The sequence below is a fragment of the Podarcis vaucheri genome, assembly GCF_965113315.1.
Source record: "Podarcis vaucheri genome assembly, chromosome: 8".
NCBI classification, from domain to species: domain Eukaryota; kingdom Metazoa; phylum Chordata; class Lepidosauria; order Squamata; family Lacertidae; genus Podarcis; species Podarcis vaucheri.
The window spans coordinates 36,826,779-36,854,722 of NC_138766.1; the positions used below are offsets into that span (position 1 = coordinate 36,826,779).

The following is a 27,944-nucleotide window of genomic DNA, read 5'->3' on the forward strand; positions in this document are numbered from 1 at the left end:
GACCAGTTGCAGGACATAAAGTCAGGAATGCCAGTTTGGGATGCTTCTCTCCATGAAAACACACACACAAAAACTAGCATATCCTGGAGATATCAGCCTGCTAGTTTTGTTCTTGGAATACTCTCTCCCTCCTTTCTTCACCTATGGGAGCATCAAAAAATGTGCTTCTTTGTTTGCACTGCTGTAACCCATTCTACATTTTTAAGATGTTCCCACCTTGTTCCCACCCCATTCTGCTGCATATTGCTCATCTACCCTAAACCAACAGCATTTCTGCCAACAAATAAGCAAAAAACACACCACAAAATGAATGTAAAATTCTTATCAGATACGGGTTTTTCATACCAGGTTTTTTATTATTATTATTATTCATGGATACATATACAAGAGATGCATAGTTTTTCAGAGCTAGGGTTGAATGTAACAAACTTCCAAGACAGCTCAAAAGAAATTAAACAAACAAACAATGACAAATAGGGGGTGTGACATACCGGGAACAATACATATGATTATCTTGCTAAAGTTATTGCAGAAATGCAAACATTGTGGTGCTTGTGTGGTCAGCACCTCGCCCAAGATATTTCTGTATCAGAGTCAAAAATCCTTTGGCCTGCCTGAAGGTTCCTCCACTTGCACTCTTCTGACATTTCAGGAAAATTGAGAGAAATGGACGTCTGAGGATTACACTGGAACTCCATGTCTTTCTTGGCAACTACATGTTTTAAATGTAGAATACATGAAGAAAGAGCAATTGTTGGCAAGGGGCGTCCAAAAATATGGTTTAATCTATGGAGTGCTGCTCCCGCACAAGTTTCTGTTGCAACAAATGGAAATTATACAGAAGCACTTCTTGATGAATGGTACAATTATGATATTGGAAGACTGAAAGTTGCCTGAAACAGAAGTGCCTGCAATATACAGAATATAGATGCTAACATATGACATTTTAAAGTGTATCATTTTATGAAAAATCCCCCTCCCGCAGGAGTCAAAAACAGCTGAACCAATCTAGCTTTCTGTGGAAAGTTGTGCTTCGTTTGATGTATTTTCTAGCTGCAAGTTTAGCTGAAAACTGTCAAAATTTATATGTATATATAATATGGCAGTCTAGGAGAAATGCATGCAACTGCTACAAAGCTGAGTACAGGATAAATATCTCTTGCTAAGCAGTTGGGAAGTCACCCAATTAGAAGGACCAGTAACGTTATAATATTTACATACAGCCATATTATATTCTTATGTTTTCACAGTAATGTGCAAATGTTACAAATATGGCTTTTCATTTTTTTAAAAAAAGTAAGTAAGACATAATTGTACAGAGTAATATTTCTAAATGTTTAGGACTGTTTCACCTTTTTGTGAAACCTGTTGAGTTTGCTTTAACTGTACACTGCACTCAGTCACCACCTTAGTAACTGTGGAGTAGTTCACTCGTATTTCCTAAGGCACAATATTAATGTTAAATGCTTTAAAAATGGAGCCATGCTTTCTTTTTGTCTATGTGACATAATATGCCATTACTAGCTATACGGTAACAACATTATTGGTTGTACGAAATACCATGTCAAAGACTACATTGCATGCTTAAGTTTCATATGTACTCTATAAATTTGAAGCTGCTCTGAAAACATACTATACAGCATTGCATATTAAAACATTTGGTTTTTTGGTAATATTTGTTGTACACAAAGCAGAGAGTTATAAGGCTTCAGTGGAATAATTATCTTATAATTGAACAAATATTTTACATTCTTTGAAAATGGTATTTACATTTGCTTTTAACTCATCTTTTGTCATTTGGTAATTAATACATGTTTCATATGCATCCTTCTGGACTGTCTAAAGTGCTTGCTTATCAGCTTGAGGAAAGAAAATGCATAATTGTCTTAAACATAACAAACCCACAACATAGTAATGGCAAAAGTATTTGCATGGGATCAGGACTGCATTCTCAGAAGCAGAAATTATTGCTGAATTCAAAGCCTCCATATATATATATATATATATATATATATATATATATATATGCAGGTTTTGGTGTCTTCGGGTGTCTTCCCGTGTAAGAGTCGGGGTGTCTGTGCGACGTTTCGACGAGGTCTCACTCGTCATCTTCATGACGAGATGACGAGTGAGACCTCGTCGAAACGTCGCACAGACACCCCGACTCTTACACGGGAAGACACCCGAAGACACCAAAACCTGCATTCCTGTACCCGTGAAAATCTACGAAAGCATATATATATATATATATATATATATATATATATGCATAAATGCTAGTTTGTATGTATAAGCATAAGCATAAAACAGTTGAGGAAAATATAGGTATCCACGTTTTTGTCCATCAACCTTAATATTTTGTGCTGTTCAATTTTCTTGTGCTATGTCTAGAAATTGATTTAAGTCAAAGTATTAACATGCAGTCTTATGATACATGAGCAAAGACCTGCAATAGGATGAAAAGTATAGAACTGAGATGACAATCTGGGTTTTAAAAAAAAATGCATCAGGAATAAGGCAACAAGATGTAAAATACAGTTCAAAAGTGAAGAAATCCAGGAATTCAGACAGGAATTCCAGGGCTTGTAACTAACTAAATCATACTCAGGTTAGACCCACTAAAATCTTGCCTATCATCTGAATGGATCTACTCTGAGTATGAATGAGCTGATACAACCCAACAGGGGGTTTTATACCCATAACAACAGACAGTTCCAACACACCCCAAGTTCCAATGTATGTTTGATGGTTACTGTGCCTAGAAATACTTTGGATGGCAGCATATCCAAAGCTGCCAATACAATGTCCTGATGTCAGAAGCTAACAAAATAAGGCACTTCCAGTAGAGCCCAAAGGAAAAGAAAGCCAGTTTTCAGTCAGTCACCAGTTGTGTCATATTTCCAATTTCAACTTGTGAAACGTGCCATTTCAGAGTTTGTGTCCTCCATTTTCCTTGAGATGATTTTCTTGACAGAAGGTGTTTCCTTGGTTGAAGCCAGCCAATTAGTTTTATGTATAGATATACAGAGAAGAGGTAATTGTTCCAAACATTCCAGAAAGGGAAAGAGCAGAGCGGTACCAGGGAGGATCTTCCATTTATCTGAAGCCGATGTCTCAGCGGAGCTTAAAGCAGGATATCTAGACGGCCAGCTATGAATGGACGTTGGTGCTGGAGAGGTCATTCCTTATTATTTCATTTACTGCAAGGAAGAAGAAAACAGAAGGAGAGAAGGGTTATTGCTCTATACACACTTCTGCCAAAAGTGACACTTAAAGGCACTTGAATTAGTGTCGCCTGTTTCTCTTTGGTCACGGATGCTAAGCATAAAATGCCAGTAAGTAGCCAATCAAACCAGGATGGGACCGCAAGAGCAAAAGGAGCTCATAATCCTAAAGGAAATTAATGCTGGGCTCCCAGGCTTCCATTAGAAAGGAGCACCTGGGGCCTTGTTGTATTGCATCACTCATATTCCACCCCTGCAATTTAGTTACACACACACACACACACACACACCCAGTTGGGTTGACTTTGAAGGGGAAAGGGACAAAGAAGAGGAAGTCCATAGAAGAACTGATCCATGGCACATAAGCTGACCTGAGCTTGCAAGCATAACCCACAAAACAGCAGGGGGCTGACCTGAATGCTTGAAAATGGCTATGACTCAGTTGGATAGGGGTTCTGTATGCTGAAGTTTCCACAGTGGGAAAGAGAGTTGATGAAAGAAATAAGGAACCTAAATTGGTGTTTTTGCTCGCTCACAGCCGATAGTGGTGAAACAGATAAATCAACATGTCTTCCTCAACAGTGGAAAGCACACAAATGTGTGTGTTTTGGTTTTTTAAAAAAAACAAAATGCACAACCCCTTATTCGCCTTCAGAAAACTTCTGAGGACAAGGCAGCAAGCCATAGCAGGCATTTAAAGAAAGAAGTTGACAGGGTATATAATCTAAGCATTAACCTGCGGGATGAACAGAGTAGTGCAATGTTTTCGTTACTCGTGGTTATTATTTTTTCATTCCCTTCACCCCCTGCTCGACTTTGGAGCTGTGCAGTTTCTCACACTCCGGCTATGTCCATTTATCGCTTGTGATTTTTGGCAGATGGGCAGGAAATGACTGAACCTGGCAGAGCATATCAACAGTGAGCTGCACAACATCCCTTCTATTTCCACCTCTCCTCCCTGTGGTCCCTGCCACTGCTTGATTTACATTAAGATAGACAAAATGTCATCAGGAAGGCTGTCACCACTTTGGAGCTTTCCTAACATCACAGCGAAGGGGAAACACATGCCCACGTCATGGAATTAGCCTGGAAAAGCCCACATTTCCCTTTGCTTGTGGGCTGTTGATCCTTTCTGCTTGGATAATTCCATTTGTTTGTGCAAGAAAAGACCATGCTGATCAAAAACAAAACTTCCTGTAGCTGTGCGCAGATTATTATTTTTTTTAAAAAGTTTTAAAAAGATGAGTTTGGGTTTTTTTTAAAAAGCATTTCATCACTATGGCACATTTTTAGAGAGAGAAAGCAACTTAAATTGGGTTCCAGAGTGGCATATGCGAAACTGGACTATGATAGCTTCGTACATCTAAATGCTAGTTTTCCTTAGGAAAATCTGTGTAAGGTATTGGGGCCCTTGAGCACCAGAGGTCAGCTACCTTATTAATCTGTGGCACCAAGGCAGCTCACGGGCTGAAAGGCTTGCTGAACTGATCTTTCCTGTGCAGCAGCACCACAAACGTAATGGCCAGAGAAGGTACTGCAGCTTGCCAACGAAGCTGGGTCAGGTGACCTGATCAACCAATGGGGGCCTGATTGGCTCTGTATGACCTTTTTCTCTAGCTTTGCTTTCTCAGTGTGATCAGCTTGATGCTTGCCTTGCCTGCTTGTCTGATCAGCTTGCAACACTACCTAATCATACCAAGAAGAACGCTTTGGTGAACAACCATGGAAAGTAAGTGATGTGGTACGTCGTACTGCATTAACGGAAAGTGCCATGAATGGTTCCTGACATCAAATCTTCTGAGAAGATGCTACAATTGGGGGGGGGACACACGGCCGGCCAATCATCCGCAAATATTTGAGCCTGTGCACCTTGGGCATTCTGACAGAACATTGGATTTTGGACTTGCTTTGAAATTCTATTGACACAGCACTTTTAAGCACCATTGTGGGTAGGAAACAGTTCCATTGCTCCTCAAGTAACTTCAGAAATCCAAGGCCATGTGGAAGAGTATGCAGCTTAAATCTACCACACACTGGTGTTTTGAGGACCATAGCTTGGTGGAAGAACATCTACTTTGCATGAAGGTCTCAGGTTCAATACCCAGCATCTCCAGTTAGAGTTGGGCATAACTGTTGCCTGAAACCCTGGAGAGCTGCTGCCAATCTGTGTAGACAACATTGAGTAATATGGACCAAGGCAGTTTTGTATAAGGCAGCTTGCTGTTTCCAGAAACTGGAACAATGGTAGACTTCTTCCATATGGAGCAGGAATTGCCATGCCCATGAGAAGAAGCCCTTAATTGTATGTCCGTACTTGAGGATTCCTTTTCAGAAGCCTGACTTCTGGATCTCAAGGGGCCCTATGGATTGGCTGTCATTGAGAATATGTTATGAATATACTACTGTTACTTTAAATACCCACCAACATCTGTTTGAAAACAAAAAGAAGAGTGGATTTGCTTATGGGTTGAATTCCCTTTATTAGTGCACTTGAAGTTGAAAACAAGCCCTGTTAAGCCAGATGGGGAGAAGGGGAAGGAATCCAGTTTGTTTATTTCATTAGGGTCTACAGCTAAATGTTGTATTTGATGTTTGTCATGTCATACTAATACTTCTTTAAAATAAGCAAAACCTGTGATCTTGCAACGGGGCAATGGGCACAGCAGCAGAGCTGGAGAAAAGCTATTTCAAATACCCCTGAGCATGAAAAGTTACTTTTTCGTCCAAACAGAAAGCACAATCAGTAAGCAGACAGTTTTGGGTCTATTCCCCAGCAACTGCCTGAAAATGTAGTCAATTTTAAAATTGTAGCTCAATTGATGTTTCAGCTGTTTTGCAGCAAACACATTTTAGATAGCTTAATGTGTAATCTTTTCTTTTATGAACTATCGTATTTCGGGAATGAAAATGTGGTTCAGTCACTAAGTGATGTCATTCACATATATATAGATCTAGAAGCAAACAGGATAACTAATGGTTTGTTTTATTCTTTATTTTCATTTTTCAAGAAAGCTTGAACATTGCGTCCCAATGTCAACAGATGCAGGGATCCGTTCATAATTTTAAAATATTTAACAAACACCTCTTTCCACTTGCACAGAACCCTTACAGAAGCCTTACATTAGTGGCTTTTATATAAACCAATCTGGTTATTACATCTCTTTAAGACTGGGCTTCTCATCTTAACACTCGTTTTGCACGTGAGGTAACTTAGGGACACAGGCAGATAGCTGGCATGCTAAAAATCATACAAGTCAGTTTGTGGTCAAACTGAAATTCAAGACATAAACTTCAGTCTAAGATTATACTGTTCTTGGAGATGAGCGGAATCCTTCCTATACTAACCATTTGCACAGCATTTTAAAAATATGTGAGTTTTTTTGCGAGCTTGCCAATTACACCTACAGTTTCCCAACATGCTCTCTGCTTTAAAAAATTGTCAGAGCGAAAGTTTCCATGTCATCCTCACTTTCCCACTAGCACCCTGCACCCTCTCTCTTAAAAAAAAAAGAATCCAAAATAGATTTAAGAAAGGCAGGTTTGTCATGTGACCACGCTACCTGTCAAGGGACCTGAAAAATAAAATGTTCTGTCGTTAAACCCATCAGATGTTGCAGCAACAGGATGTGGCAAGACTGTGGTTTAATAAGGAGGTTTTTCTTCTGAATTTAACTTTAAAATGACCTTGCCATGGAAAAGTTTGCTTCAGGGTAAACAAAAGCATAACTGATAACAATAGTTTTATTTATTTCTTTTAGAGGCAACTATATTTCATCACATTAACATACAAAGTTTAAATACTTTTGCCTACAAGGCAAACTCTTCTGAAGTTCCTCCCCCCTCCCCCCAATATTAAATTGGGTGCTCTTAGAATCACAAAGTAACCTTTGCTATAAAATAATGATCTATAGATGTAATCCTGATCCTATCAAAGCTACTATGAAAACATCTATTAATTTTAAATTAAGCCAAAGCACAGACTATTTTAGCCAGAGATCAAAGCTTTCTTAAGGCTTATGACAATGAAAACAAATGGGAGATAATTGGCAAAAGAGAAAAGAATGAAATATTATTATTATTATTATTATTATTATTATTATTATTATTATTATTATCATCATGCCCTTCTTCCCAAAGGAGCCATGGGTGACAAACACAAAGAATTAAAACAATACAATTAAATATAAAATTAAAATGTCTTTTGTTTTCAGTACAAAATGTGTCATATCATATTAATGAGATGATATAAGAGTAGACCACAGACTACAGCACAAATGCTTTGGTGCATAGAAGAATGCAAGTTCAGATCTGCTATGACTTTACAACGATATACATCATTTGCAAATGCAAGTTAAAGAACAGAGACTGTTAAACAGCAGAGGAGATAAGAATTTAAAGCATGGGCTGCAGAATGCTGAATCTGCAGTTTAATGACCCAAGATTATTCTTATTGAAAAGTGAGTTTTTGAGCCTGCTTTAAAAAAAGAAGAAGAATAAAGCAATGTTTAAATTAGCAAAACACTGCACCATATTCCACCTAAGAATATCACTGTGCAGCAGAGTGAATTCAGAAAGTATATTTACAGTAGAATCCTATATACTGTACATCTTCTCGAGCTCAATGGGACTAACTCCCAAATAAGTGTGTAGACTTCTTAAGAGTCTACAACTTTCTGCTTGCACCTGAATCACAAGAACAACTGGTGTGAGAAACATTCACCTGATTGCTTAGAGAATACCGCAGAAGAACAAATAGACATGAGCCCAGCCCCAAAGCTAAGCGTTGTATTCCAGGAAGATATGCAATTGTTAAGTTACCCATAATGGAGACAGAATGTGGGCAGATTCTGCAGCTGCAGCAGAGTTGTACTAAACTGAACAACATCCTCAGGTCAGCCTCACACTGTAACGTTTAGGACATCTTACCTTGGGAGAGAGTAGAAATGAAATTGTGTGTATCTCTGTCCCTTCTAGTGTTTGTGAGGAATGCAGACAGGGTAACTCCCTGTCTTCAACGAATGTCTGAAACCCTGAAGAGCTGTTGCAAGTCAGTGTAGACAGTGTGGAGGTAGGTGGACCAATGGACTGACTGAGCTAAGGTAGCTTGCATTATGTGTTCCTATGAAATGAGGTTTGTTAAAACCCTCAGCCTTGAGCAGGGCTACACTTTCTTACTGGCCTTGATTTGGGGCCTCTAACAGATACCTGATCAGGTGAAGCTTTTACTGGCATGGAGATAAGTTACGTGAAACACTTCATGTGCTTTCTGTGTGTTGGGGTCAAATGAGATGTGATCCTAAAAGGACCACCAGCATCTATGTCAAGTTTTTATTTTAAGGATCATTGGGACCACAGTACACTAGGAGGGCTAGCCATGATCGCCATGAAAGCTGTCCCTGTGCTATTCTGGGTGGTTGCAGCCTAAGTCTGCCCCCCACCAGTTTTGTTGAACTCTGTGGTTCCCCAGAGTCTGATGACACCTCTCTCTTATGTGTGGGTGTTGCCAGTTTGACTACATAAGGATTGGCCCTAACCCCCAAAATACTGCTAACAGAAGAATGAAGGACTATGTAGAGGTGTATTTACACAGGTCTCTATAGGCCTTTGCAGTGTTTTTTTCTGGGGTGGGGACCATGAACCCTTAACATTTTGTGAATCTAAGTTTGGCCTCATTGAAGGGCAGTATTTCAATATGAGGAGGAAAATGAGAGTACCCCCTAAACATTTTGTTTTAAAGAAAAAAAGCACTGGGCCTTTGAAGCTGGACTCTTCTTCACCATTTAGATCATGTATAGCCAATGTAGAGCCCTACAGATTTTGCTGGATTTCACCTCTCATCAGCCCCAGACTGTGTGGCCAATAGTCAGGGAAGACGGGAACTGGCGTACAACAATATCAGAAAGGCACCATGTTGGCTACCTCCACCAGATAATTCCCCATCATTCCATGAATGTAGAGATGACAGTATAGAAATGGAGCATGCTTAGTTGCTACCATTTTTGCATTTTGCTCATAATTTTGTGGGACCCAGTGCTCCAGAAACATATAAAACACAGTGTTGGCTTTTACTGGTGCCTGACTTTTTGAAAACTTGGGTTCCATTTCAGGTGGCGCTAACTTACAGTAAAATGCTTAATTTCTGTGAATCCTGGGATGGAAGATAAACTTGTCATCCTTGAATGTATTTCAAGAAAAACTAATTATTTGGCTTCCTCTCTTAACAATGGGCCTTAATGTATAGAATTATGCCAATACAACATCTGACTATACGTGTAGGACACTGTTTGAGCCTTCTCAGAGCTGAATGCCCTTGGTTTCCATTGAATTCAGAATAAATTGTAAGTTCCTTCCCAGAGAATAAAATGCCCGCTGCTTTTTACAATATTGAATACATGACCAACTCTCAAACAAATAATAAAAATGACAGCAATGGAAGATTTGTGCCAATAACGCAAAAGAATTCTGCCCAGTGGGCTATATATTTTTATTTAATACAAGTCGCTTGGGTCATTTACAATGTCTGCCTATAGTTTTCGCCTTCCTTTTCTTTTCCTGAGGAATTATGCCTAGTCTTATCAAGGAAAAAACCTGACAAATAAATGACATGAGCTGTAACGTTATAATATGAGGGCCTTTGACTGCACTCTAACAGAGGCATAATGATGCAAAACAAGGCAGATAAGAGAGTCATAATGGTAGCCAACCAGTAGACTCTTCGGGGGGAAACCCCAACAAAATGTAACCCAACTTTATTTTAAGTAGTCCTATTCAGGTCCTCTTATTATAAGCTGGTATTATTTCCTGTGCTACAGCTCAATGTGGGAGCACATCGTTAATGATGTGTGAGAAGTCATCCTTCTCCTCTGGGCTGATTCACGCTTGCGTTTACATCAATTGGTATCCTGTAACTTGAAGACTTGCTGCCGAAGGTGTGAGCTGCCTCTGTTGAAAAAGACTTGTGGTTGAGGCGATGCATGATGCAAGCCCTGTCTACGCCTGAGGTGTTCGATTTATTTTAAACATGCAAATCACCTCAGTGAGTAAGGGATATGTGACTCTGAACTCCTCCCAAGGGACCTTGTGCCGTGTGTGAGAGAGAGTCTGCAAAAGGCAGCACCCCTTTTGACTTGTTAGCTTTCTCACAGCCTGTGGAACAATGTGGGGAGAGATGAAAGTTCTTCTGAGAACGAGCTTAGAAGTCATCATCATCGTTATTTATTAAATTCCCATACTGCCCTTCATCCAAGGATCACAGGGCAGTTTAAAACATAACAACAGAAAAAATACACAACACAGTAACAAACAAAAATAATAACACTCCCCCCCTCTGCCCAGTTTTAAATGCCATAGATTGTGTAATTAGCCAAAGGCCTGGGAGAAGAGGAATGTTTTTGCCTGGTGCCTAAAGATATGTAATGAAAGTGCCAGGCGAGCCTCCCTGGGGAGAGCATTCCACAAGCTGGGAGCCACCACAGAAAAGGCTTGTTCTTGTACTGCTGACCTTTCATGGAGGAGGCAAACAAAGAAGGGCATCAGAGGATGGTCACAGGAGTTGGGTTGGTTCAGGGTCCTCATCAATAAAATTGGGATTATCATACAAGGATATTTGTCTCAGATTTGAAATGATCTATTGGCCTAGCTGCATCCTTTTGCACCGATACTCATTCCTGGTCAAACGGACCTCACTTTTCTCTGCCCATTCTCTCCCTGCTCCCCCCCCCCATTTATATTTTCTCTTTAAGATGCTCCTCTTTGCCTTCTCATTTTGGCACTGTGTGTATATATATATATATATAGCCATCTTCCTCACAACATTCACATGCTACACTCCTATTCCTTCCTTTGGCATGTAGCTTTCTCAGATTCCCTAAACTCCTCCTGCTTCTTTCACCCCTCTTTTTAGACCCCGCCAGTGGCGTAGCGTGGGGATGCAGGGGGGGCCGGCCGCACCGGGCGCAACATCTGGGGGTTAGGGTTAGGGGGCACAAATCCACAGGTTAGGGGGCGCAAATCCACGGGTTAGGGGGCGCAAATTACTTGCCTTGCCCCGGGTGCTGACAACCCACGCCATGCCACTGGACCCCGCCTCTGCTTGCCTTGAGCTCCTTAAACATTGAGCATCTCACCCAATGGCAAACACACCCCTCTGTAGCATTAAGGGTAACCCAAACCAGAAGAGATGTTGGAGATCTGTGATTGAGTCTGATATCCCCTTAATGCTTTGCTTTATTTTTTTGGTAATAAAAGGAACTCTCCCTCCATTCCAATCAGGAATGCTATGCTGTGAGGAGGACAGCTGAGCCCCCTTCCCCTGTACCATCTACCTCCCCCCCCAAATCCCCACTTTCCCTTCACTATCTCCTATGTGCTCTCTTTAAAAAATAAAATATCCATGCCAGTTTCTTCTAATGGGGTGAACAGTAGTTTCAGTGGTAGGGCAGGGCCAGAGAACACATTAACTCCTGCCCACCCTGCAGGGCTCTGGTGCTGATGTAACTCCTCTGTGCCCTGGTGGCTACAACAAAATCCCTAAATGGATAGCAGCATGGATTTATATTGCGAGGATTTCCACTCACTACTGATTAAAACACAGCAATCTTCTTTCAAGTAAGAAAGGTGTAAATAGGAATATTACATAACCACAAAGGAAGAAGGGTGTTGTTAAGAACTCCGTCGTGGATGGAAAGGCAATTCAGAAACTAGCAATATTTCCCTGAGGCAACAAACAACAGATCCAGCCGCAGAATAATAGAAATGCAAAACAATTAGCCAACAACAACAAAAAGGCTTATGGAGCAGTGGAAAATGTAACCATACATTCCATGAAGGAACCGGATCTTGTGTTACCTCAGGTATTCTGGATGTGTCTAAATCATAAATTATTTTTATCTCTTTCATCATAATAAGCCACTGCCACAGGGCATACTATTTTTGGAGCAAGAGAATAGGCCGGTGAAACACACGAGTGACAACAAGTAGCAGGTTTTAACAAAACATGATCCTCCCATATGTGAATAGGGTTTTGGCAGTGATGTTTGACAGCCATTAGAGAGGAGTAATTTTCCTACCTGAGATAGCCTTTCCTTTTCCCTTTGTTTGCTAGCTTGAAAAATCCAAATTGTAAATGCAAAACGGGCCTGGCTGGTAAATGTACTTTGCTGATGATGTTCCAGATGAAGCGCAAAGCCTTTCTTTTTTTCAGTCAGCTTTGAGGGTGCAAATTATTATAGTCACCTGCTGCATTGCCAGCCATAGAACCATAGACTCAGAGTTGGAAGGGGCCAGGAGGATAATCTAGTCCAACTCCCTGCAGGAATCTTTTCACCTAACGTGTGGCTCAAACCCACAACCCTGAGATTAAGAGTCTCAATTTAGCTATGGTTTATATATATATATTGGCTATTACCAGTACTGGCCTGCACACTTGGGTGGAGCTGTGGAGCCATCTCCCTGACACCATCATTGCTGCCGCAGAGCAGTGAGGTCAGGTCTGCATGAGCCCAGTGGAGGAGTTAATCCAGTGCTCCTGCAGGCATGCCCCATGCAGACCTGACCTTGCAGCCACCATGCCCTGTCCAGACTAGGTAAGTTGCAGCAATCTTGGTGTTGAGAGGATGGCTCTGCCCTGCCACACAGACTACTTACTGCCAGTTAGTCATACCTTGGTTGCTGAAAGCCTTGGTCCGCGTGTGTTTTGGCTCCCAAATGCCAAAAACCCGGAAGTAACTGTTCCAGTTTTCAAACATTCTTTGGAAGCAGAACATCCGATGTGGCTTCCATGGCTTCCAATTGAGTGCAGGAAGCTCCTGCAGCCAATCGGAAGCCGTATCTTGGTTTTTGAATGGTTCTGGGAGTCGAACGGACTCCCGGAACGTATTAGGTTCGACAACCAAGGTACCACTGTATTACTATAACTATGTGTTCCAAGCTTGTGAAATTTTGTTGTCTTGTTTTATTTTGTGGGAAGCCATCTTGAACACTGTAGATGAGGTACAGTATAAGTATTTCGAATGAACGAATGCACACTGTACATCAATAACTAAGGTTGCAAAAATTATACCATGGATATGCTTTGGAAGGTAAACCAGGGAAAATGTCAACAGCGCTTGACATCTATGTAGAAGCCACTTGACTAGAACTCTTGCCTGGGTTCCCATCCCATATCAGTGTCATTCCTGGATTCATCCACTCACCCAAGGCAAATCTCATTAAGTTCAATATTTTCTGCCAAGCACAAATGAAAAGCTACGATAATTTGGACTTTTTCTGCTGCAAATGGGGTCAGACTGGCTGCTGCTGGGTGTCAGTTTCTACTGACCACTGTGTCATCTATAAATTGTTATGTTGATCTGGTCTATAAATATTTGACAAAATAATGATAACACACACAGAGAGAGAAGCTAAAAGTGATGCTAAAGATGTCACAGTCATTTCTTAGAGACAGGTATCTTAGTGGGAGTTTAAAGGTACAGAAATAGCTGCCCAGCATAATGCAAGTTGCAACTGTCCCCTCACCCTTCAATTCACACATAAATATACATATACACTCAGAAAGAAGGAGGACTAAGGGAGGGAAAGCCACATTTTAACCAAAATTATGTATTTACATTCCTAATAGCACAAGTGAAGCAAAAGCTAGGCATGCATTCAAGTTTTACACAGAATTTCCATACCACAAAACAAAACAACCCACTGTAACCGTTATGTCAAATAAAAAAGCCAGTGCTAAAAACCTGAACTGTTAAAGGGCTAGAAGAAGAGAGGTGAGGTGGACCCCATGAATTATTGCTTCTAGGGACTTCCGGGTTGACGCCTCTGGCAATGGCGGATTTCCTCCGATCGGGAGGAACCCGCTCCGTGGAAAACAGGGTCTGAACTGCCACGGCAAGGCAGAGACCCATCAAAAACCACAGGCGGGAGAAGCCTGTGGATGTGGGATTCGGCTGGCACCTTTGTGCCCCCTCCACTCACGGGGAAACCCTGTTTTGGGGATCCGGAGTGACGTGGGGTGAATGGCGCGGTGCTTTGAATCGACTGCTTCTTTCACGGAGTGAAGCCGCATTGCTGTTGCCGGAGAGCGCTGACTTTTTCCTGTGGACAATTGGATTTCAAACAACTGCCCGTGAGTAGAACGGAAAATTGGACTATGAAACATCTTAATTTGGTACTGAAGCGGGAAGGTCTAAACAGGAAGTCCGCCTTCCGCTTTTTGTAGATAGATTGAAGCAAAGACACGGCAAGCTAGAGTTCAGAAAGTCGTTTGTAAAGGACTAAATTTTCATCATTTAAAATTACTGAACCCCCCTTGGAAGCAGGAGAAGAGGGGGAAACCTTTTTTAGACTGTTTAAACCTGCAGAAGAGAGAGTAAAGAAAGGTTATTTTCCACCGTCTTGAACCTGGGAGCGGGGTGTCAAGACAGACGTTTTGGAGAAGTTCATTGACTATGGACAAACGTTTCTGACAGATAGTTAAAAGAATAGAAATATATTGATTCCATTGTTCCCTTTCGCTTTTAAAAGGAACAAAATATTGACAAAATATCTGAAAAAGGAAAACTTTGTTGCTAAATCTGCCTTAAAAAAAAAAAAGAGGAGGAAAAAGGACGGATACAAATAGAAATTGCTTCCCCTAGAGGGAGCTTGTGAAACTGTTTTTAAAGTCGAACTGGGGAGTTTTGCAGCTGTAAAAGATTAAAGATTGTGGGACCAGACTTCGACCTTGAACAAGAATGTGCTCAGAGGCTTTGGTGCTTGCCTTTTGCAAGACAAGTGCTTTATTGGAACAGTTACATGAGAAAATGGATTTGATGACAGCTGCGATAGGAAATTTTGGACAGGCAGTGGGTACCTATATAGAACCCACTCAGAAATTAATCTAGGAATGCGCTTTGACAGATGAGATGAGGGAGGAGGCTGTTGCTGGACCTCGGGTGGCAGAGATGGAGGGAGCTGTGGCCCAGCAGGAACATGAGTCGTTGGACTTGATGAATGAACCTGGAAAGAGTCAGACTTGGAGAGATGGAGTTCTGCTTGGCTTGGAGATGGGGGGCTGGATGGACCCCCCTATGCAGAGATGTTTTGACTTTTCAAGTCTGGCTTTAGGCCAGGGGGAGCTCGGAGCTGTGGGGGTCCCTAATTTTGGAGGGGCCTTGAAACATGCCTTTAAATATCACATGGATTTCAGTGTTGACTATGGAAAAGGGGCTGACCTGTCGAGAAGGGACAAAAATATTGTCAAGTTGGAGTCTCCCAGAGTGAAAGGAGCAGAAGACAAAGTAAAGTACAGGTATAAACATGAAGAAGACCTGCGGAAGGGACATGGAAAAGACCTAAGAGCCTCGGATATAAGGTCACCAGGTTGATGGACTAGATGGATGGGACAGAAAGGACTGACAAAACCCGAGACCAGGAGAAGAGACAATGGATGAAGATTGGAAGAAAGTTTTAAAAAATTATTTAGAAAAGTATCGTAAAATTAATGAGTATTAGAAAAATGTTGGAATGAAATTATGTGGCTTTAGCAGAAATGTTAAAAAGAATTATGTAAGAATATGTTATGGTTAAAAGAATTCGGTATAAGTAAGATTTAAGTTTTAAGTTTTAGGGTTTTTTATGGTAAGATAAGGTTAAAATAGATTAAGGTAATTTAATGACAGAATATCGTGAAAGATGGAAAGGATTTCCTGAGATAATTAACAACTAGAATACAAAAAAGGGAGGTGTGAGGAGGTCGATGAAATAAGTTAATGAAAGTTAAGGATTTGGGAATATTGGATTTGTTTTTAAATTTGTTGTATATTTTTGTTTTTTGATTGTGTTGTATTGTGTGTTTTGTTTTTTCTTTTTGATTTTGGTTTCTATTGATTTGTATTGTTTAATTGTTACTTTATCTACTGTTGACTTTCTTTTTCTCTTTTTCTTGCTTTTTCCTTCTTTTTTTCTTTGTAATTTTAAAATTTTCAATAAATATCATTTTTTTAAAAAAATGAATTATTGCTTCTATTTCCTAGTACTCACTTAATGAATAATAGTAGTAGTAGTAGTAGTAGTAGTAGTAGTAGTAATAATAATAATAATAATAATAATAATAATAATAATAATATAGATTTCATTAGAATTTTGTCAACATTTGATAGCCTAAGTCATTGATGGCCAAAGGACAGTTTGCAGACCCAACATACCCCAGTAGTTCCATAGTAGTAGAAAAGGAAAAAAAGAATGCTCCGATTAGCTTTCAGTACATGTGCTTCATAACTCTAAAGCCCTTCCTGAATGGGTGACGACCTGTCATTCCTCCAGAAAAGGCTGGCCATGAGGCACACAGAGCCATGTGACTCAGGCAGCAAATGGCGGGAAGACTATGCCCTTGCCCATCTACAGCCCACAACCAGCCAGCCACTGGGATCCTTCCTCAGAATGAGGCACTGCAGGTGTGGTTGCTTACTGTGGTTGTGTTATCATCTTGCAGTGAAAAATAAAAAAAATTCCTTCCAGTAGCACCTTAAAGACCAACTAAGTTAGTTCTTGGTATGAGCTTTCGTGTGCATGCACACTTCTTCAGATACACTGAAACAGAAGTTGCCAGATCCTTCTATATAGTGAGAAGGTGGGGAGGGGTATTACTCAGAAGGGTGGTGGGAATGGGAGATTGGCAGATAGCTGAGATGAGCCTGTTGACGACTCTTAACGACTGCACCTTCTCACTATATAGAAGGATCTGGCAACTTCTGTTTCAGTGTATTTGAAGAAGTGTGCATGCACACGAAAGCTCATACCAAGAACTAACTTAGTTGGTCTTTAAGGTGCTACTGGAAGGAATTTTTTTATTTTTGATTATGGCAGACCAACACGGCTACCTATCTGCATCTTGCAGTGCTTTAAGATGCCATGTTAAAATACTGTTTAAAATCCTCTTAAAACATAAACTGCGTTTCAAAGCTATATTTTCAAGCACCACAAAGCAGTGTGCAAGTGCTCTCTGTGAAAATAGGCCACGCTGGTATAGACATAGCCTAAGTCATCTCTGTTTTCTTGGTTCCTTTTTAAAAATGTTATCTTTAGTCCTGTTTTTCATAATAGAAGCAATAAACCCAATAAAAACATCTCAAACAGTTTTCTTGGTCCTAATTGAATGATGAAGGCTACCCCAGCATACTTAGTGGTCCTAATACAGGACTGTCATGAGAGCAGAACGTAAAACAGGTTGTTTTTTTAGGATTGCTGGATTTTAAATAATTGACATTTTATGGTAAAAAACAAAACCAGATGGAATTAAGTGTGGCTCAAATTATGGTCAAGGACACGTCATCTCACTGCAAACATCTGGCAACAATTATAGTTCACACCAAATCTTGTCACATGACACTTAAAGACATATCACTTGTCAGCAGATATTTTGTACCCACCCACCCGCACAAACATACAGTATCTAATGATTTTACTAGGAAGGAATGACATTTTCTTCAGGCTTGTGACTGCAGCATGCAGTCTAATTTTATGGAAGTTCAATGGCAACTTCCACCATTAAGGCTGCAATCCTAAACACACTTCCTATGAAGCAAACCCCACTGTACACACTAGAACTTACTTCTGAGCAAGCATGAATAGGAATGCACTATTAAGTGCACAAGGATTCCTAAATGTTGTATAAATGTTTTCCTGATCCATGATTTCTTCAGGTAAGTTACCATCCTTCTTCTGTTTGGAAACAGAACCTCACTTTCCTCCTCTGAAAATCAGCTTTGGGAGGGGGCAGTTTTCAGGAGTGAAATAATAGGTGGATGGATGCACAAACTTTATTCCACCTGCCAGTTTCTCCTTGCAACTTGCCTTCACGCACTTCAAGAGAGTTCTAGACATGCATTTGCTATTCCAGGAGAAGTGGCATCACCAGGGTTTCAGTATATCAGAATATGTCACTTTTGCCTCAAACCTTCCCTATCCTACACCCCAAATCCTTAATTTCTCCACATATACACTCTTACTTGTGAAGAAGTTTCCACTACAACTGTTAGGTTGTGGGTGAACATATCAGACGACACAGCGATTCTTCAAACAGCTCTTGTTTATTCACAGGCCAGGACAGAACTGAACTGAAGGGTTCAGTCAGCCTGCTTATATAGAGCTCCAGTACAACGTAACTGTAACAATTTTCTAAAACTATCCCATCACTGAATGTCACTTTCGATCCCTTATTTGCATAACTATCTACAGTATCCCCCTGCTGGCCCAGGGTGAGAACTTCAGTACATAACAAAAACCACTTGAGAGTTTCATCCATGAGAACAGGAAGCTTATTCCACCGCATCAATGACTTAGTGCCCTGATCAAGGGAAGTAATAGTCCGCCTTGGTCAGACCATATCTGACACCACAATTTAAGGAGGATACCGACAAGATGGAACATGGAGGGCAACCAAGATGATTAAGGGTCTGGAAACCAAGCCTTATGAGCAGTGTTCAAAACTCCCATTCTTCTAGGCACATTTTGTGACAGGGAATTTCATTAGTGCGAGCAGTAATGTGCCTAAGATTTCAGATTAAAATTGCAGTGGAAGGAAAGGAGCAGCTTTTTCTGCCTCCCCACTTCCAGCCTCTGGAGAAGAGACCCTCTTAAGAATATTGGGGGTGGGGGATGGGAAGGGGAAGGACTAGACCATGTGAAAAACGAACATAATATTTTAGCTGCAGTTCATTCATTTCCAGCTCTGTATTCTTGTTATAAAAAAGTGTTCCTCGACATTCCACCCATAACCTAGGTCTGAGGTGCCATTTAATTCCTAGCTTTCACATCACAATTTCTAACACTGCTTAGGAGGAACAGTTGAGAAAATTGGGTAAGATTATCTGGTAAAGAGGAGACTGAGAGGAGATATCACAGCCATCTTCAAATATTGAATGGGCTGTCACATGGAGAGTGGAACAACCTTGTCTTCTCCTGCTCCAGAGTCTAGGACCCAAACAAATGACTTCAAGAAATGAGATTCCAACATCAGGAATAATTGTCCGACAGTAAGAGGTGTTCAACAGTGAAGAAGACTCCTATGAGAGGTGGTAGACTCTCCTTCCTTGGAGGTCTTTAATTAGAGGTTGAGTAGCCATCTGTCATGTATGATCTAGTTGAGATTCCTAGATGACCCTCAGGGGTCCTTCAACCTCTACAATTCTATGATTTTATTAAAAAATAAATATAAGGTGGCACCTACAGTTTGCATAGTAGTATAGGATGCTTCAATGTGAATATGGCATGAGTAATTCTCTCTTCTTGTCTGCTTCTGAATAATCAATATGCCAGCAGGCACTCTCATCCTGATATAAACTGTTGTGATAGCAGAATTTAAATCATAAACATTTCTTAGAATTGCACAATGTTTAAATAATTCAAACATGTTGTGGTTGAAATAAAACCAGATGGCTTTATCTGGGTATAAACTCCCCTGAATGCCTCATAATGAATAGTTCACAAAATATCAGCCTTTAAAATGCATTAAACTTTGATTAATTTTTTTGTTAATGGCTGTTACTATGGTCTTCTTATGGCCTCTACACTTACTCAAACAACCCTTTTAACCTGGTACTTAAGGCTGTAGATTTCAGATTATTCCAGTCCTTATAGTTACTGCTGCTCATACTTGTAATTACATAAAATCAATTAGAGAGCGTACATGTCTGGTCCGTTGATTTGATTTGATAGTAACTAATGCTCCAGCAATGTGTAATTATAAGAAACCTAATGACCTCTCTCTACCGAATGAAACTATCATTACATCTAATATTCTTTGATGAATTGCTCATTATGCACAATGTTGAGAAATATTCTGTAATGACAAATACTTTTTTAATCAGTACCAAAATACAGTCTTATTTGTGTTCACAACCAGCTGATGCTTAGAATTATCCTGCCTCACTGATGACCCAGGTACTGTTAAATACAAATGTCCCAATTAAACATTTGCTTGTAATCTGGAGAGACAGTTCCATGCATTTTTTTTAAAATAACAAAAAGCAGAGTGACGTGGGTGTGTATTCTGATATCTCACACAACAAGCCATGATAACTACTATCTCCCACCAAGAAATAAACTAACCAGTGAGCTGAATGATATGAATTTTGTCTGGGACTCACAACTTTCCGCCCCACAGAAAGCCACATACAGTGCACTGTAAATAATGATGGTGACAAGAGTTCATTGCTACTTGGCTGAGGAAAGATTAATGTTTGGTGGGCAAAGGAGGAATGTGTGCATGAAGTGTACAGAAAAGCTGAGCTCTGCTGTATAACCCCTCACTATAGGCCAAGGGAAGGCACCCCCACCCTCTGAATTTTGCGAATACCTACCTGTTTTCTTGGGAGAAACCATCTTCTGCTCGAACTGTGGAGAGTTTATAGATTAGCTTCCCAGCCTGAGAGCCACATGTGAATACCCAAGTCCAGGCTCTCAAAGTGATCTGGCAGAATGCCTTGAAAGTGAGAGCTGTAGAGCTTCCATTTTTCACTAGAACTACATAAACACTTTGCATGCACTACTTGCTTCTCCTCTCATAAGAGATGCTACTCCCAGGACTAGCAGTTAGGTGAATCTAGGGCAGGGATAGTCAATGTGGGACCCTCCAGATGTTCTGAGACTACAACTTCCATCAGGCCCAGACTTCACAGCCAATGGTCTGCGGTGATGAGAGTTGTAGTCCAACAACATCTACAGGGCATCATGTTAACTACCCCTGATTTGGGGTAGTGGTTAATATAGTCCAACCAATAGGCCCCAATCAGATTATTCCTTTCTCCTCTTCCTTGGCAGGTGAGAGAACCCAATCGTCAGAATTTTCACTGTGGGAAACATGGAAGAATATTCTTTTTTTTTTTTAAAAAAAAACCCCACTGGAATGACTCAGAACATTCTGCATTGTACTTTCAAAGCAATCAATAGCAATCTGCCTGTACGATCATTTTCTGTTTTCTCTTAAATTTCCTGAGAAAACACCTCACCATATCGGTATTTGGAAAGTTACGATGTGTCATCCTGGCTTGGGTTGTGATTCTGCAGTACATAAGAAAAAAAAGATTCTCTGAAAGTTAGCTGTGCTCTTCATTCAATTGCTCAGCAGTTTAAATAATAAAAAGAACTGTAATAATCTTGAGCATTCAGCAGCACATTTTGCACACAAAACCTGTAGCAGACAAAACAGGCCTCCTCTATTACAGCCGCAATGCTGATCTCCTTTGGTATCTGAAAGCAAAATCACTTGCAACCTGCAGATGCAGGAGTCAAGGGGTTGCCTCCAACTAAGTTTTACTCAGAACAGAGACAGTGAAATTAATGGGCCTAGGTTAGTCATGTTCATTGTTTTCAATGGGTCTTCTCTGCAAAGGAGTAGCATTGGCACATGGTCTACTTTATTGGTACACACTGGAGGCCTTATTCTGCATAGCACTTTGTGTCTAGGATCTCTAAGTGAGCAATATAAATGGGGATATTCTTCAGTCCTTATGCAACTCTAAACTTATACCAAAATTTTACTGATTGCTTGAGCACACAGAGATATATTCACCCCATTAAACATGGCTGAAAGCTCTCTTGTGCCTTCTGTATGTTGTATTGTTTATTCTGCAATAAGCTGGCCCTGTACTGGCTTTCTGAAGCATAGGGCATTAGTTATAGTTGTATCTTGGTTGATGGACACCGTAGCACTCGAACGTTTTGGCTCCTGAATGCCGCAAACCCAGAAATGAGTGTTTCGGTTTGTGAACATTCTTCGGAACCCGAACATCCAATGGGGCTTTGGCAGCTTCTAGTACGGAAGCCGTACCTTGGATGTCGAACGTTTTGGAAATCAAAAGGACTTCCGGAATGGCTTGCATTTGGCTTCCAAGGTACGACTGTATTTAAAACAAACTTTAGATAGTTTAAGCCACAAACAATCTGCTTCCACTTTTTGAACAACTGCAATTTACAGCACAACCCCGGATATGCCCACTCAGAAGTTCAATGGAGGTTAATCTCTACTTTCAGGTAAATGGGTGCAGGACCACAGTCTTAAACTCATTCAGCAACATTTAACTACAGAAAACTATTGAAGGGAAGCACTACACTGGTGTCTTATATGTATGAATGAATGAGTGTGCCCTAGAGAAAAGCTGAAATCCATAGTACAGAAACCCATGACTATGTGCACATACATGCATGCATGCATGCATGTTTTCATTTGCAGAGAAAAACACAAAACAAATTGAACCCCCAAGAGAGTAGAATGTTCAACCTGAATAAGCCCAGATTTTATTAATATTCATTGGAAATTCTTTGGAGTATGTTCGTTGCAGATTGAAAATTGTAATTTTGAACACAAAAAGTGCCAAGTTTTTTGTCAGGAGTGTGTGTCTATTTTCTTAGGTTTCTGGTTCTTCAGCGTACATCAGCTACACATTTTCAAGGCTTCTCCATAACCATGAAGGCTCTAGTCATGTTGTGGCTCTTCGCAGCTCCATATACGCATGGGGGAGGGGGAAGTAGGTGCACAGCTCAAAGCATCACTGAACAGCTAAACAGGCAACCCTGTTTAAAATTTTAAAAGGATGACTTCCCAGTAGCACAATTTGTAGCAGCTTCCAGAAACCTCTCTAGCAGGTCTCCCCTGCACATGAGTCCGGGTTTGTAGGACTGTAGTCTTGAAGAAAGCGATTAAAGGCAGGAGTACTTGAAAATGATAGGGGCCCTAGACAAATTGTCCCTTTTATATTTCATGGCTAATCAGGCCCTGCCTAAAAACAGTTAACATGATTTGTTTAAAAGCTCTGAGTAAACGTTGTGCATCCTGAGATTTTTCTTTGGACAGGTAGAAGTAGGAGCCTCTCCCGCTTCACCACACCTTTTCTAAAGCAGCAATGCACAAATGATTATCTTGGGTAGCTTCCGTCTACACACATTTCTGAAATACTTTCATTCCAACCTGTTTTGGAAGGAAGTTTTAAGAAGAATGGAAACCTGGCATTTAACTCAACTGGGAAGAAGTGGTTTCCACTTCAGTGAAAAAGGGAAAATGCTTATAAAAAGAACACAGAACGTTACAGCTAAGCATGGAGATGGAAGATAAGAAAAGTTGAGAGAGGGAGAAACTCAGGCAATTACCTGTTTTTGTGTAGAGGCTGAGTCACTTTCGCTTGCCTTTCTCTTATCCAACCGTGTAAATATTTTTAACAGCCAGATGGACATTTTAAATCGTTCTTTAAAAAATGTGGACTGCCCTGATTTTTTCCTTAAACCTAATGGGTGGGAGTTTTGCCGGCCGAAATCTGGACAAATCGTAGTTCTAGATTGCGGAAGAGAAGACACCAACCTTCTCCCACAAGACTTTAACCTCCCGTTTGCCACAGAACTTAATCTATGAAGGGACCTCTCCTTCTGCCAAAAGGAAATAACTTTCCTGCACAGGGCATCTGGGAATACCAGAAAACAATCTTAAATCCATAAAGTAATTGTAGTGTAGTTTTACTGAGTTGTTCAGTTCAGTTCGGGATTTTATTACAATGTCAACAAATGTTTAATTTGTTTTAAAGTTTAGGTTCTTTAAATCTGAGTGATATATGGTAGTTTACAGCTTGCTGGCAACTGCTACTGTGGAGGAAAAAATGAAAGTGCATATAAAGGCAGTTCTACGTTTTGACATTATAAAGCAGGGAGCAGAGCCAAAAGCAGCAACTAGCACAGCTTTCCCAGTGCTGGCCAGCTTTAGGGACTGCTCGCTTATTGACATCAGTCGCTGTGGGATACATTTCTCTGCTCTTAACCAATCTCACCTGGAGAGCATAATTAAAAAAGAAACGTCTTAATATGTAATTTCTCTCCCCCAAACATTTACAGATGTTAACTAGGGAGTCAGTCCACAAAACAGCACTGCTCTGTCACACAGTGTCCATTAATTTCGGGAGACTGGAGGCAAGCTTAGGCAAGCAATGTGGGGTTAGTTCGCGTGTGTGTGTTCGAATTGTGCTCTTCACTGCTGGTGGCTGTGGGCTGAGATGGCTTCTAGGACCTTATTTTGAAATCAGCAACTATTTAGTATATGAGAGGGGAGGGGAATCTGAAATTGATATACTATATGTATGTATAATGTCTGTTTTTTGTTTTTTTAAAGAAAACATTGGCTACTTTAAAAAATGTACACCAATTGCTATATTTTCCTGTATATTTTATATGCTTCAGCCCTCCTAAACATTGCTGGAGAAAACAAATAAGGCAGCATCCTATTTTCCTGACTTCAAACAAAGAAATAACAGAATGCCGTTTTTAGTTTCACTGAGTTTGCTCTCTATTTTCTGTCGGCCTCCATGGCCAAATACTTCCCCCTCCCCTTCCCCCCCTTCCAGGTGCTGCTAAAAGCATTTAAAGAAACGCAGTGAACAAACCTTGGAGGCGATGTACTTTTATGCGTACATTGGGCATGAGAAAGCGATAGCATTAAACAGAGTGGCTTTATAGAAGGCCCTGTCCCTGGGGAAATTTAAGAAAAAGGGGTGGGGGGGTGGGCTTTCCTCAGCTGGCTGAAAACTGTGCAAGCAGACATCTCTGCTTGCGCTGGCTGCACACGTGTCAGTCCCACTTCTGCAATGTTAACTGAAGTGGAACTTTTTTCTCAGCGCCAAGTACTTCATGATTTACACAGCCGTATCAAATATCTCTGGAGTACCCTGCAAGAAGGTGATGGCTAAAACCTCAGTTCTGACATTTGCAGCCCAGACACAGTTGTCTGATTGAGGGCCTCTCTCTCTCTCTGGCTTTCGTTGGAGCCAGAGCCTTGAGTAAACCAGAGGAATTTCTCGATTTTTCTGAGGGCCGTGAGCGCTAAGTGTTTTCCGGTACCCGCTTCCTGCCGTATCTAAAACAACAGCAGCTGCAAGAGCCTGATAGAGAAGCATCCCAGGGCACAAATTTTCATGAATCGGGTGGGAAAGAAGAAGGGCGGGGGGAAGGGTGAAAGAAGACATTTATACTGGACGCTGATAACAGAGGCATACATACGGCATCAGATTTGTGCTTGCCGAAGATAGCCCTCTAGACCGAGGGCAGTGAAGTTAGAAGCAAACCCAGCCTTCTGCTGTGACCATGGGAATAATAAGTTTCCATGCTGGTTAGGATAACAGAGGGAGCCACTGCGCACTGGCCCTATTGTACTGAGTATCAAACTTTGATTAGCTAATGTCTCCAACGGACAGATAAGGAAGGACAAGTGACTCAGACACTAAGGCTTTCATGTCCTTTCTTTACCATGACCGTGGGTGTTTGAAAAAGAAAAAGTGGTGGGGGGGGGTGCTTGCATGCTTCCAATAAGAAAACAATAAGGAAAAAGGCACAGCTGTCTGGGAGAAACATATTACAGAACTCAGAAAGATTTCAAATAAATAGCACGTAGTTTCATGGAAAAATTGGAAGATTTTAAAAACAATATTATTGTTGACATTTTCTAGGCCACTGGTTTCCAGATTGTGGGGAAGAGCCCACCAGAGGTTGCTGGCAAGGACCTGGAGGATGAGTTGTCAGGCTGATGAGGAGCTTGCTCTGCTGCTGACAGCGATGCAAAGCGACTCAAATTGCAATGTGTTTGTACCAAATACACGGCATGGCTGCATTTGGAATACTACATATAGTACAGTGGTCTCCACCTTTTAAAAAGGACGTTGAAGAGCTGGAAAGATTCAGAACAGACAATGCGCAACTAATTTATAGAATTAGCTGCCAGAAGAGGTGGCAATTGCCAGGAGCCTAGTGGCTTTAAAAGAAGACTAGAGCCAAATTCAGAGAGGATACGTCTATCAATGTCGGCTAGTGTTCTCCAGGTTCGGGTTATAGCCACACCATACATTTAAAATACTTTTATGGCAACTTAACATTCAGGGCTTCCACCAAAGAATCATGGGAACTATAGCTTGTTCAGAGTGCTTATTGTGGTTGGAAGCCCCTCTGGACTTCAAGTCCCATGATGCTCCACCAGGGCTCTTAGTTTCTTAGCAAGGGGATCAACACTGAGAGACAAGGATCTACTGCAGGTGTCTTGTCTAAGGACTCCTCAAACCAGCACTGGAAGTCTGATAGGAACAGTAACTGGCTGATTCTCTGTTTTCTTTTGGGGGGGCTGACTCTACCTTCTGACAACTGTGGGCCTAAACAAGATGAACTCTCACCAATAGGAGCCATACAAAGCAACCTATCAAAAGACCCAGTGGGGGAAATGGCATGGGAAAGAATTGGACTTCGAGAAGCAAAAAGGACACTGATTAGAACATTAAAATAGACTTCTATGGGCAAGTCATATATATTTGCTGTGCTGCATCACAGCCTATCCCTGATGTATCATCGCCCGTTGTCTGATACACACTAACAAGTTTTAAAAGAAGGCTCCAGGTAACAGCAGAGGAAGCTGGCAGTCATGCTTCACTTGTTGGAGCAGGAAACAGGGTGGTAAGTTTCCGCTTTCATTTCTGCCCAAAGGTTTGGCCTCAACTGGATTTATGCATATTGCGAAAAGGAAGAAAAGAAAAGAACTGCACAGTGTTGGATGCAATCCTGAGACTAAGTTGCATTTCTGTAGCTCTAATATACTGAAGCAGGAAATGGAATGAAAACCCACTCTAGCAAAACCCTGTTTTGCATTTCCACTTAAAAGTTCATCACATTCATTCAGTTTCTGGGTTTGAGCCATATTTTGCAGGAATGGCACACAAAGGAGGACATTCCCCAATCCTTAATTATTTCTCACATAGTAGAACTATAGATCTCAGAATGACAAAAGGTTAGATTATTTTTTTATGCTTCTTTATCTTATAGGCTCATTTATCTCACATATACCACCAAAGTGAATGGTTATGAGTTATGCCAGGCAGCTATATATATATATAAATATATATAATGTTTTTAATGCAGCAGTGTGGTAATTTTGGTCTGGAGGTTCTTCGTAGTCTGAAAATTCCTTTCTGCAGGTGTTTTCCCCAATTAAAGTTAAATATAGCTTTAAAAACTTGTGCGGGTGGTTATGTTCTCTGCTTTCAGTTTCTTTTGTATTAGCCTGGGTTCCACGCACACCCCCATTATAAAAAAAAAGAGCATTAGAGGCATACACCAGATAGCAATCTACAAAATGCAGCAAAATATTCATTGCTATAATATTTTGACACATATTCATTAATTAGGCTTTTCTTTAAGCATCTTCTCCAACAGTCCCTTCCAGCAATCCATTAAGCAAGCCACAAGCCTCATGTGAGCCACTTCTTGGATCTAGCCCAGGAATTTGGAAGCAGTTTATTAGTACTTCTTAAATCATTTCCATTAACTAGTCTTAAAACTCATGTTGGCATTTAATATGGGCTTTCCTATAAAGAACAGGACACAGAGGTCCTCCTCCAAGGGTCTTCTGGTGGTTCCCTTACCGTGAGAAGTGAAGTTACAGGGAGCCAATCAGAGTGCATTATCAGCAGTGGCATCTTCCACGTGGAACACCCTTCCATCAGATGTCAAGGAGATAAAGAACAGCACAACTTTTAGAAGACATCTGAAGGCAGCCCTGTATCGGGAAGTTATTAATGTTTGACGCTGTGTTTTTTTAAATGTGCTTTAAGCTGCACAGAGTGGCTGGGGAAACCCAGCCAGATGGGCAGGGTAGAAATATTATCATTATCATTACCATCTAATTATAATAAAATGCTCTGGGTCAATTCAGGCTTAGACATATATACC

The 27,944-nt window shown here is 40.8% G+C and overlaps 1 protein-coding gene across 3 annotated transcripts in view; it reads right to left on the reverse strand.

Moving 5' to 3' along the window:
- Positions 1 to 2,496: 2,496 nt before the first annotated feature.
- NFATC1 (nuclear factor of activated T cells 1) overlaps positions 2,497 to 27,944 on the reverse strand; it is a 131,046-nt gene continuing 105,598 nt past the window's right edge. For all 3 annotated transcript variants that reach the window (XM_082234972.1, XM_082234974.1, XM_082234973.1), the window contains exon 10: positions 2,497 to 3,200. In XM_082234972.1, the coding sequence (XP_082091098.1) occupies positions 3,151 to 3,200 (50 nt within the window). In that variant the 3' untranslated portion in view covers positions 2,497 to 3,150. The remainder of the gene's footprint in view (positions 3,201 to 27,944) is intronic.